This window comes from Nasonia vitripennis, chromosome 1 (assembly GCF_009193385.2).
Source record: "Nasonia vitripennis strain AsymCx chromosome 1, Nvit_psr_1.1, whole genome shotgun sequence".
Classification (NCBI taxonomy): domain Eukaryota; kingdom Metazoa; phylum Arthropoda; class Insecta; order Hymenoptera; family Pteromalidae; genus Nasonia; species Nasonia vitripennis.
Window position 1 is genome coordinate 16,043,717 of NC_045757.1, and position 12,612 is coordinate 16,056,328.

The 12,612-nt window shown below is 48.0% G+C and overlaps 2 protein-coding genes across 2 annotated transcripts in view; one reads left to right on the top strand and one right to left on the bottom strand.

Annotated features, from left to right (window-relative positions):
- LOC100121833 (cytochrome P450 2C41) overlaps positions 1 to 12,612 on the bottom strand; it is a 107,175-nt gene that overhangs the window by 82,344 nt on the left and 12,219 nt on the right. The gene's annotated exons all lie outside the window — the stretch shown is intronic.
- Positions 5,143 to 8,831, top strand: LOC100121963. The gene is made up of 3 exons (XM_001604281.4): positions 5,143 to 5,307; positions 6,220 to 6,317; positions 6,685 to 8,831. Exons 1-3 carry the CDS (start codon positions 5,284 to 5,286, stop codon positions 8,372 to 8,374), a joined length of 1,812 nt encoding a protein of 603 aa, XP_001604331.1. The 5' UTR covers positions 5,143 to 5,283; the 3' UTR covers positions 8,375 to 8,831.

Genomic DNA, 12,612 nt, shown 5'->3' on the forward strand with positions numbered 1-12,612 from the left:
CTAATCAAAAGGAATTACTCGCAAAACCAATTCACCGCGCTGGAGAAATTAGAAATAGAAACCCATACACACCGCCTCGAATCATTGCGAAAGACGCACGCGCGATCATTCGCGAGTTTGTCAATCGGCCCCCGTTCTCTAACACACACACACACACATCCCCGAAGAAAGAAAACACAGAAGTCCTCCATGAAAGAAAGATTCGCGGAAGGATCGCCGTGTCGAAACATAAACCTGCTATACAGTCATAAAACTCATCCCCTCCTTTGAATATCGCTTCACATTCGTTAATGTAGCCACCATATTATACACTCTTCTATGATGCGCGCATTACACGCGCTTTTCACTTTTCTCCTCTCGGCCTCGCGCTCTCCTCGGCCGACCTTGGGATTACGCGCGCTACCTATGTGTGTTATACAGCGTAATAGGCTCTCTTTTTCGGCGGGACTTTCTTTCGGCGCGACGGCGCGCGGCGATGAGCCAACGAAAACAATGACGGTGGTCTCTCTCTTCTTTTGATCGATGGCGAGAGAGGTTGCGCGCGATGACGATTTGATGGATTTTTTTCTTTCGAGTGGCCGTCGCTTAGCTGTGTAAACACAGTGACGTTGTGCAGGCTCGATGGCGTCAAATTTTCGTGATTTATCGTGAGTGATTGAGATTGTTTCAAGAGGTTCACAGGAGAAAAAAGTTTTGTAATGGAAAAGGAGCCAAGAGAGTTGTTGAGGGAAAAACAGAGTCGATGCAGTTTGGCGAGCGAATGTAACAGAAACGGATGTATTAATAAGTTCTTCAACTTTCCCGCTGATTAAAGAGTCCGTGTCGTTATTATACACACGATAACATTACACCGTAAAGCTTCAACCGCGAGAAAAATGAAAATTCCCAGAACCTTGACACCACATCTTACAACCGCGCCGCCGTAATCACACCCGATCCACATGAAAATAGGAAGTCCGACGAGACTACGCTTTGTATGGTAACCCATTGCGTCCTAAACGCTCGTAAAAAAAAAAACGAAACACGTCCGGCTCTCAGCAGGTGTGCTCTTTGGACACGGCACAATAACGCCGTTTCCGCGCGCGCCTGCGTAATTAGAGAGAATTTCGGCTCCGCGCGCGATGAAAGTCAGCTGGTCCCGCGCGCGAAATTTCACTGAAAAAATGCCCCGCAGATGCATACAGCCTTTCTTTCGCGAATCGGAAAGCTGCCGCGCCGCTACTTTCGCTCGCGCGAACTATCGGACAACTTTTGAGTTTTTTTTAACGATCGCGACGTATTGAAATTCGTTAACGATTTACGAAACCGGTCGTAGAGAGGTCGATGCATACGAACCAGAAAAATGTTTACAACGCCAGGAACGGGATGCCTGATAAATTACCCGCGCAATGCGCGTCACAACACAGTAGTAGTTGCGTGTGCACGAGTGGAGTAAAGAGCCAGCTATAGGAAACCTGAAGCGTTTTTCCTCTCATCATTTCGGTTCGAACAGTGTATACTGTAGCACTGCAGCCAATGCACGGGACGTCCGCGCGTCAGTTTCCATGTTTGTATCCGGTCGGATGCATGGAAAATTACGGCGAAAGGGCATTTTTCCTCCGGCTCTCGCGAGCAACGGCTATATCTATACGTACAGTCTCTCGCGAGAGCGAGACGGGGAAGTGTGCGATTTTCTAATCAGAAATTAATTTGATTGATGGATCGGGATTCGGCTGATGCCTCGTGATTATACACCTCTGACAATGATCGGCTGCGAACGTGGTTTGCAGACGTTTTTGTAGCAGCTATAATATCAACTATCTCTGTGTCTGTGTGTGTGTGTGTGTGTGTGTGTGTGTGTGTGTGTGTGTGTGTAAATCGATCACTCATTCAATTATCTAACTCCGAAATTCCATAGCTACGCGCAGAAGTCGAGCTGACGCATATTATCCACTGAAATTAATGCGTCTGCTCAGCTGTCCACGTCTCGAGAGAATCGTGTGTGTCTTGCGCCAAAGCCAGATCAGATCGCTCGCACGAAAGTATACATCTGCGCGAAATGCAAATGTGTACCGTTATATATTATCGAGAAACCGGTATAAGGACGTTGGTCGTTTGATTTATCCAAACTAACGCAAATCAAACGATAGATCATCGCTTCGGAATCTCGTATCCCGATGGGAATCAACGCCTCCATAAATAACGCGCCGGCCGTCTCCATTAGTAGTCCGTATCACTATACAATAACGCAACAGTGTAACGAAAGCGAAAAAAAGCGACCCACGATTCTTGTATGGCGGAACGTGTCGAAAGTCGAGCGCGCCGAAAACAGAGAGCGTATACGTTATAAGTACACGGGGTAAGTATAACCTTGCTACGTAACCTTGCGCGTGAACTTCAGCGCCCTGCAGAGCTGAGTGAGTGTAACAAGTACACACTTATAACGCGCATGTGTGCGCGAGTGTCTTTCTCTCGGCGGCCGGTCAGTCCTGTTCTCGATCACTTTCTCCCGATATATCGGCCGCCGCGGCTGCGGCCTCGCACTTGCTCTCCGCGCGATGCATCTTTCACTTTTCATTCTCGTCGCGCGGCGTGTCTCTCGGATATTTTTTGCGCGACGGCCGACTCTTTTTGTCTTTCTCCTCTCCGCGAGAGATGAGGAAAACAATGTTTCCGATGAGTTGTGTAGGCTCGAGGTGTTTTTCTCTTAGCGGTTGGATTACGTTTGCGCGTAAATCTTTTCTCAAAAACGAAAATGAAAGTAAGGAAGGGGACTTTCGAGTCGCGAGGCGTGTGGCGCGGGAATTTTAAGATGTTTTACGATCGATTAAGGATAGCCTAAAGAATCTCAGCGGGCAATAACTGTCGGCGTTACTCGCATCGTTATCAATTCTACGCAATTTATCCTCGTTACATGCAGAGTTTGTTGGTTTTTAATCGAAGAAAAAATGAATCACAACAAAGGCATAATACCGCACGCACTCGCATTTTTCGGCACTTTTGTTTTCGCCGAGCGAATTTTCGGAAGTCTCGCTCGTTAGCAGCTGTTAACTCGTCTCCTTAACATCGCGAGAAATTCATAATTCCGACGTCGTAAATATAAGTATATGAACGCGCCGCATCCGTGTAATGATTCAACGCGCTGATATCTCTCCCGGCCACAGCAGTCGAATATGAAAGCTTATATTTTTTTTTCTCCCAACGAGAGGAAAAGGTATTATAATTCGCCTTTTGTACGCCGCAATTCACTCGATAAGCTGCCTTATATATACGTATATAAATTCTCGAGTGCGTGTAATGCGTAAGCGAAGCGACGATAAATCTTCGCTTTATGGTGCAGTGTGTATTCGAATATAAACCACAAGCGCGTCTCCTCGTGAATACAATAATAGTAACGAAATCAATTAACATCGTATCAATCATCGTAAAAGTGATGCTGTACGCGGCTATTGTGCGTGAATCGCCGAGTGATTTATACCGCATTTGAATGGTATATCTAAGAATCAATTAATTGCCGATAGGATTATAGGAACGCTTCGTTTCCATCCAGTTCAAACAAAGCGAATCGGAAAAAGCGATCTCCGCAGTCCTCTTGAAAACACGAGAGAAATTCCAGCCGCTGCATTATAGCGAGACGAGAAAAAAATTGAAATCACTTCTCTCTCCTATCCTCTAGGCTGTACACTACTCGAGGCGGCAAAAATCCCAATAAATATTAGAGGAGAAGCTTTCCACGAAGATGATACGATGCGCCGCGGATGAAAGGCGCTCGATTATTACTTTCATTTTCACGCGTAAAATAGCTCCAAGACTGTTGAACCTAATCGGCTGCACATTAATAATACCGACGATTCCTATACTGGCTCGAGTATGTACTTCAAAACGTCTCTATAATATTTCGGTTACGTATACGTTATATACCTGTGAGTTGTAGCGGGAAATTCGGGCTTAACGATATATCGATGATGATGATGGTAGCGGAGAAATGTGTAGCATTTTTTGTTTGTTTTCGTAACAGAGAAACCTGCGGGTGTCTCGTATTTTTGTTTTCGCGTGGATTACGAAAACGAACAAGCGAGCTTTTCCAGCCAGGGATAGAAAAACGCGAAATAGAAATTGAGGGCACAGTGATTTTTCCGAGCGCATTGTGCATTATGTCCTAATTAGCGTACGCGCACACAGATCGCAGCGAGCGTTTAATTGGATTTAGTAAACGATTCGTAACCGATCCCCTCGAGCGCTGATGTCTATACTACAACGAGGTGCTGTATAGAAACTATATACCTATACGGACGCGTGCGCGATAGGCGTGTTAAGATTATTCGATTAGCGACGGACCATCATTAGATTACGGGCTGACTCGCCATTAGAAGTGAAAAAACGATTTTATTCGCATCAGAGCCGCGCGCTGTGTCAAATGACGTGTGATCGATTAGCCCGTCAAATCGAGAGCTGACTCTTACGTTGTCTGCGAACTTTCTTCAGCACTCAACGCGTGCATTATTACAGAGTCCAAATATTTTCCGAAAGCACGTCGTACAAATCTTTCAACCGCGGTCGTCGTGTTTTCGCCGAATTTATGCGTGTACCGCGCATAAATTCGCAGAGTCGCGTTGCGCAAGACGATTTAAAAGGCGCATTGTGATCCACTTCAAAGCGCACAAAACGGAACGTCGCATCAATTTCGTCTTCCGGGGTAGTGCGTTAAAAATCAAAACGAGTATATATATATATATAAAATGCGAACTAAAGCTTCAAGAGGGTTCTATAAATAGAGCGATTCCCACAGCAGACTCTATTATATCCGAGAGCTCCAAAGAGCACATGCACACGGCGAATCTCTCTCTCACACACACACACACACACACACACACACTCGACGTGTCCTTAGGTTCATATAATAGCCGTAAGAACCCTCGAGAAGTTCCAAGCTCGGAGAGCATAGAGAGCAACAACTCTCGCTCTCACTGTTGCTCTCGAGCGAAGAAAGCAGTGGTACAGCGTCGTCGCGGGCGCGCTCGAAGAAAGGCGAAAGGAAAGGACGATCTCCTGCTGGAAGGGGGCTCCGTATACGCTTCTATACACCTTCCTCTTCCTCCGGCCGCCCGTGTGCGTATGGCTACGGGGTAAGGTAGTGGGGCAGGCTTTTTCGGGCCCGAGTGTGGGGTACGAGCAGAGGAGGATACGCGCCTATAAAACCTCGGCGTTCCGGCTTATTGGCCGAAGTTTAAGTCCGCGTTTTCCCGCGACCAGCAACACCCCAAGGCGTTCGCGAGCCCCAGCGGGCTTTACTGGCCGTTCAGCATGAGGATTCGCCCGGGATGCGCGGTTAGTTTAGCCTATATCTGAATCTTCTTTTTTATCCTCCATTTCTTCATTTCTTCATCCTCTCATCTTCTTCTTCTACTTTCGATTGGTATCACTTCTCAAATTTCAAAATTCTATTGTGCTAATCCTGATTGAGATCTGAAAGTGCTCTCGGTTGTGCGGTAATGCAAAGTGTGTTGCAGACTTGATAAAATAGCGACGAGACGGTGCTGCGGCAAAGTTTGTTGATCAGTGTTACATATTATCTTTCATTTGATACTGTATAGTGGATCGCGGGTTTGCAACACACTATTGTTTACTGTGCGACGTCACAAGGTTGTATCGATAAATAATAAATAAGAAAAATTACGAGAAATTACGAGAAAGCTAGCTTTGACAGAACCGATGCAAACGCCAATCGCGCGGACTCTGAGAAAAACTCGCGACTCCAGCCACAGCCGATCGTTTCGCGAAACCGGTAGTCTTCTATAACGAGTCCGGAATATAATAGACTCGTTTGTGAGAGGTACGCGACACTCTTTACAGCCGTTTCTCGCGCTTCATCGTCAAGTCCTCGTTAGCGGATTCAAAAAGCAGCCCTCGATATAAGTCCCAGAACTGATCGATACACAGAAGCGCGCGCATGTGTGTACAGAGCGCGATGTCACTTTCTGCCAAGAGCACTGTCTCGCCGGGGACGCGAGGCGAAAAAGTAGAGCGAATTACGCGACGTCGTGCTCTTTGGATGCATCGCTATAAGGTTACACACACACACACACACAAGCGCGCGCGGAGCTGATCGAGAAAGTTTATCGAGCGTAGAAAAGCATGAAATCGCGCTCGCGCAGTGAAAAGCCCAGGCGCGCGATTTCTATATGTATATGTGTAATGTTATTTATTTATTTAATCACGTGTGCGCATATCCGTTTACAGACCGCGCTAGCGCTGCTACTGCAGGTCGCTCTGGTGGCGAGCAAGGCATTGGAACAGAAGCAACAGCTGCTGCAGCCGCAGTCACAGCAGCAAATCCCGTAAGTATATACAATAATATAATGTACAGTAGTCGACTATAGAGGTTTCGCTTTCTTCGCGATCCCGGCGGCGGCGGCGGCGGCGGCGGCGGCGCACGACTCGCTAATTACTCCTCGAAAGTGACACGTCCCGTTCGTCGGGCTCTCGTCGTTTAGAGACCGGCTGCCGATGCACTTTATAAACTTCCAACTAAGTAGTTTGCACGGCCAATTAGCTTGTCTTTCTAAACAGCGAGTCCTTTCTCTTCTCCTCTCCGCGCAGCCTCTCTGTGTGTGTATACCTATACTTGTACGTATACGGCAGTGGGCTCGCGTATGGCTCGTTGAAATTGGATCGAATAATAATGTTGGAATGATGACCTTTCAGTTACAGTGCGCAAGCAGTCGCTCAGAAGCGAGTAGGCTACGGAGGCGGAGGTGATTTCGGAGGTGGAGGTTTCGGCGGTGGTGACCACCACGGTGGCGGCGGCGGCGGCGGCGGCTTCGGAGGCGGCGGTGGTCACGGAGGTGGCGCCGACTTTGGCGGCTACGGCGGTGGTGGCGGTGGAGACCACCACGGCGGCGGTGGCGGCTTCGGAGGCGGCGACTTCGGAGGTGGTCATGGCGGCGGCGGTGGCGACTTTGGTGGCGGCCACGGCGCCGGTATCAGCGACTTTGGAGGTGGTCATGGAGGTGGTCATGGAGGTGGTCATGGAGGTGGTCATGGCGGCGGCGGTGGCGACTTTGGTGGCGGCCACGGCGCCGGTATCAGCGACTTTGGAGGCGGTGATGACCACCACGGTGGCGGCGACTTCGGCGGCGGTGACGTGACCGGATACGGCGGCGGTGGCGGCGGTGGCGGCGGTGGACACGACGACCACCACGACGACCACCACCACGAGAAGGGCTACTGGAAGAAGAAGCTCATCTGGAAACCGGGCTGGAAGAAGGTCTGGAAGAAGGCCCAGAAGCAGATCTGGAAGCAAGGCTGGAAGAAGATCTGGAAGCCCGAGTGGGTGCCGACGAAGAAGGCCATCTGGAAGGACATCCAAGTGCCGGCCTGGAAGAAGATCTGGAAGCCAGTGTGGAAGGAGATCCAGGTACCGGCCTGGAAGGAGATCAAGGTGCCGGCCTGGAAGAAGGTCTACAAGCCGATCTGGGTGCCGATCAAGGTTCCGGCCTGGAAGGACATCCAGGTTCCCGACTGGAAAAAGGTCTACAAGCCAATCTGGGTGCCGATCAAGGTCCCAGCCTGGAAGGACATCCAGGTACCGGCCTGGAAGAAGATCTGGATACCCGAGTGGATCAAGGTCGGCATCCCCGGCGAGAAGCACCTCGGCACCGACGCCCACGGCTGGCAGTACACCAGCCACGACCTCTGGAAGAAGAAGCTCGTGTGGAAGCCGCTCTGGAAGAAGATCTGGAAGCCCGCGAAGAAGCAGATCTGGGTGGAGGACAAGAAGCTCGAATGGAAGGAGGAGTGGAAGCAAATCTGGAAGCCCGCGAAGAAGCAGATCTGGGTCGAGGACAAGAAGCTGGCCTGGAAGGAGGAATGGAAGCAGATCTGGAAGCCCGGCAAGAAGCAGATCTGGGTGTCGGACAAGAAGCTCGAGTGGAAGGAAGACTGGAAGCAGATCTGGAAGACCGAGCAGAAGCAGGAGTGGATCGAGGACAAGAAGCTCGTGTGGAAGGAGGCCTGGAAAGAGATCCAGGTGCCGGCCTGGAAGGACATCTGGGTGCCAGCCTGGAAGAAGATCTGGAAGCCCGTCTGGATATCCGAGTGGTTCCCCATCGACGACCACCACGAGGCTCACGGATGGAAGGACCGCAAGGACACGGTGACGCAGCAGACGCAGCTACAGCCGGCGGTGCAGAAGCTGCCAGCCCAGCAGCAGCAGCAGCAGAGCAGCGCGAACCCGATCAGGTGGGACAGGTCGTTCCAGGGACCAGCGGCCCCGGCGGCGGTGGCTCCGGTCTCGGCGGCCCAGCTGCCCTCGATCACGCAGGATCTCGTGCCTCCGCCACTGGTCCAACCGGCCGGTCAGCAGACGCAGAGCTTCAGCTTTCCCAGTCGCTGAGGATGAGCACCCTTAGGGAGCTTGCGAGCCGACGAGCCTGTACAAATTCACCTGACTCGTCCCTCCCTACAACACTCTGTCTGATCTACTTACCGAGATCTTTGCATAAGATACTATTATCGTTCGCGCTGTATGATACGATATAAGCCAACTGTGTACATATTATTCGTTAAGCTGTGTAACTCGACTGAAGGGCCCTTCTCTACTCTCGCCTTGTATTCTTCATCTTTCATACTCTCCTCCTCGATCTATTTTCATCTTCTCTCTTTTTAAGCTAGCGCCCTCGACCAAGCGTTTATTATTATTCTTCTATTTTTATACTTCGCCCTCCTCCATACTATTTTTTTTTTTATACTCGCACGCATGCACGCGTTGTTATATATGATGTTGTCCAACTTATTGTTAACTAATGCTATCGAATAAAGTTGATTAATTTTTGTTAAAAAAAAACACCTCTGAATCTTCTCTTATTTACTCAGCCTCAAAAACACCTCTCTACATGCATCCTCACGAATCCCAAAGTTAAAGCTCGGAATATCGTAGAAAGCGCCCGTAAATCCGGCAAAATCAGACTTTCGCATCTCGTAAATCGAATTGCTTCAGAGAGCATACGGCTAATGCAGTCCACCCACGCCTATAGCCAAACATACCAGATCACGGTGGCAAGAGAAATCGCGCTACACACGATCATATACTATTTGCACACGGATGTCCTTACGTAACTATACCTTATACGTATACCCAAACACGTAGAGTTCTCGCCTCGTCCAAAACGATGCCCAGTGGCTCTCTGCGATGACGCAACGCGCCGAAACCACCGGATCCTACTACACTGCGTCCCGCGAATGCAAACGATACACGTCTACATACGAGAAGTGTATACGTATACGTGGTGTACGGGAGAAAGCAACGGCGGGAGAGAAAGAAGGAAACCGAATTGCGCGGAGAAAGCGAGTATCGGCACCCACACTTGCGCCTGGCCATAAATTAATTCGCGCGCGCGATAAGTGTATATCCGTGTGTGCGTGTGTCGAAAGAGTGGAAGGTGAAGGAGCGAAGCGAAGAAATCGTCGCCCGTGTATAAGTGCGCGTGGGACGAAAGGTGCAGGCTGGACCCTTTTGGTGAGCCGCTGGCCTGTTCTGTATTATATATTTGGGAGATTTAATCCGTCGGAGATTCATGCACCGGTGAAAAGAATGGCGTTTTATCGACGGTTTATTGTGCGAAGGAGCGACAATGAACAGGTGCTTAATCGAATTTAAAATCGAATTACGTGTGAATTGTCGTCGCAGGGATATAGAATCGGGAAAAAATGAAAGAGCGCGTTTACGTAATTGGGTGTAGAAGGTTGTGTGTGTGTGCACTCGAGAGGAGAAAGAACGCCGGGGATAAGATCGAGAGCTGCAGACGTTAATAAAAGCGCATGATCACCGTGATAGGATTGTGAGGCTTTCGGTCAGGACTCGAAATAAAAAATCTTGTTTGCGAAGATGTAATTCGCTGATCCGACGAAATGAAAGCTTGTTATGAGATGAATAGAGGACTTTGCAAAGAAAAAGTGTTTTTTTAAATATGGATATTATTTTGAAGCATAACGAAGCGAAGGTATATAATTACCGGAAACATTAATCATCTCGTCGAAGTTTCATTAATCACTTCTTCGACGTCTTGTAACAAGTGATTGTGGAACGCGTGTCGGCATGAACAGGTTATAAGTGTCCATAGCCATACAAAGTTCGAAAAAAAGAAATTATAGCGGAAAAATTTTAGAAAATCGTGTGAAAGCGGCGAAGCGTAAAATATCGCCTTCTTCAGACGCGCGTACGCGATGATCGTGTTCGTAGTCAAATTATGCACATTACCGCGTCCTTTTTCGCGTTGGAGCTATTATTGGACTCCGTTAAAGCACGAAAAAAACCCATGCGAAGCTTTCAGCCTACATAAGTGTGGGTGAAAAAGTAGGAGAGTATGACTGTTGTTTCGGCCAATATAGTATACTTATTTTACGAGTCGAGAGACTTATGTATAAGGCATAACAAGCGGTTTTCATTCCACACGATAAAAAATAGATCAACGCTTGCAAAAACCAGTTTCCAAAAAATCTCATCGATAAGCTCTCAAAACTGCTCCGAATCCTGTCCACGTCTTATATTTACGAACTGCCTCTCTCCGGCGAGCCTGCACTACATAAATACATCTGACTTTATTCCGCCGCGCTTCCTTCCATTTATATATTATATATCATAACCATCAGATGATAAATCATCCTCGCGCGGCCCGTTTATTCGCGCAGAGCGAATAAATTATCGTCATCTCGCTCCTTTTCACCCGAGAGCGCATATATATCGGGGGGCCTATTAATTACGCCGGTTTCTCATTTTCGGCGGCGGCGGCGGCGGCGGCGGCGGCAACACGGATTCGCGGCTCGATCGACATATTTTTTCCCGACGCCCTGCGCGAACGTCGCGCAAATTTATAATCTTGATTTTCGGACTCGTATGCATACTTGTGTATTCATATATATTATAACGACTTCATTCTGCCAATACGGGGAGTCGATAAATTTTTCGCGATGGCAAGAGATATACATTCTTAATTGGCCGAGAGAGGTGCGAAGCGGCTTGACTGTTGTCATTTTTTGTAAGGTGAAGTAAAAGTGTATGTTGAGAGATATTGAATAACTATGTGTGACTGCATTAGCATAATGTGGTTTTCAATTGTGACGAATTGATGGAATTATGACTGGCGCATCGAGCGTGGAAATTCTGGACGAACTTTGTAAGGAAATTACTGTCATTACGTGGAAAAGGCTGACGCATTATAATTATAAAAATCACTGCATCGTATATCGAAATAAGTAAATATAATCAAACTAAACAAATTCATATTGTTACTAATTACTGCGCAAATGCGACTCCATCCTACATAACTCCCGGATACGGCGAAACAAATATCCAATTCCACGAAATTACCCAACGCTCTAACATCTCGAAGCCGCGTATAATCGTATTCACAAAAACCCTCGCAGAAACTATATGTATACGTACTCGCCAGCAGGCAGGAGATGACCAGAAGAAAGCCATATCCCTGAAGCTCAATCCAATTAACGAGCGAGAAGATGCGTAATCGTTTCCTACAAGCCCATATATAAGCAGTGTGTACATAGAGAGGAGCGCGGCGCGCAAAAAAGGCGACGTATGGCCAAGCTTCCGTATCATTTCCGCGCCGCAGCTCGCCGCGGAAGTGTCGTGCCGCGACTTCCCAACAGCTGATAGTAATGATGATGACGATTCCGCTTCTGTCGCGAAATTCGATTTCGCTTGCGGGATGGATCAGCACAAGTTGATGCGTTGTGTGTATTTATTTGTTGATATTTTGAATTTCGTTCTTATGCGGGTGATTTGGCGATCTAGTTGAATGTGTGATAAGAAAAGAACCAAGCGAAGCGAGATCCAGGAAGATATGCTAATGCGGACAAAGATACACACGCGCTTCTAAGCGTCGTTTAGTGATACAATGATGCATCAGCGCAGCCACTGCGCGTTAGTCTCGTGTAATCAAACACCTATAAAACGACAAACAAGGTAATTTCATACTCGTAAATTAGCCTGGCGCCTTTTTCTATCACGACGCATGCATAAAAATATAAGCAGACGGTCATCGTGATTCGACGAGAAAAAAGTCCCGGAATGCAGGTCAGTGTAGTAGGAAATTGAAATTCTCTCGTTACGTAACGCCGCTCTCAATCCTTTCTCTCTATGATGATGACAAAGCGCTTTATCAGCCGATCGATTATACATCCCAGCGATCTCCGAGGAAAATTCTTCGCGAGACTCTTCCCTGCTCATTGTGCTCGCGGTGCATAAATTTTCCCGCTTCCTACATACATGCCTCTTCTCCCGCGACGGCACGTTTCAAAGGATGGGAAGAAAACGCGGCGCGCGCTTTAAATTTCAAATGAGTGGAACAGTCGCTGAAAAGAGAGTATATTACGGGAGGACACATCAAGGAGCAGAGTAGAGAAAATTAGAGCTGCTACGTCGTACAGTACGTTGCAGAGGCGGATGTTAAAGCGCTGCTGATGCGGGAGAGTTTCGAAAATGGAAATGTCGTTGACAGTGACAGTACGGTTCCAACGAATAAAGAAGCTTTAGCAAAATTTTATTGGCGTCTGAATAAACAACAACAATACACAGAAACGAGAGAATACTCAACGCTGTAGCTTTTCCTTTTTAAA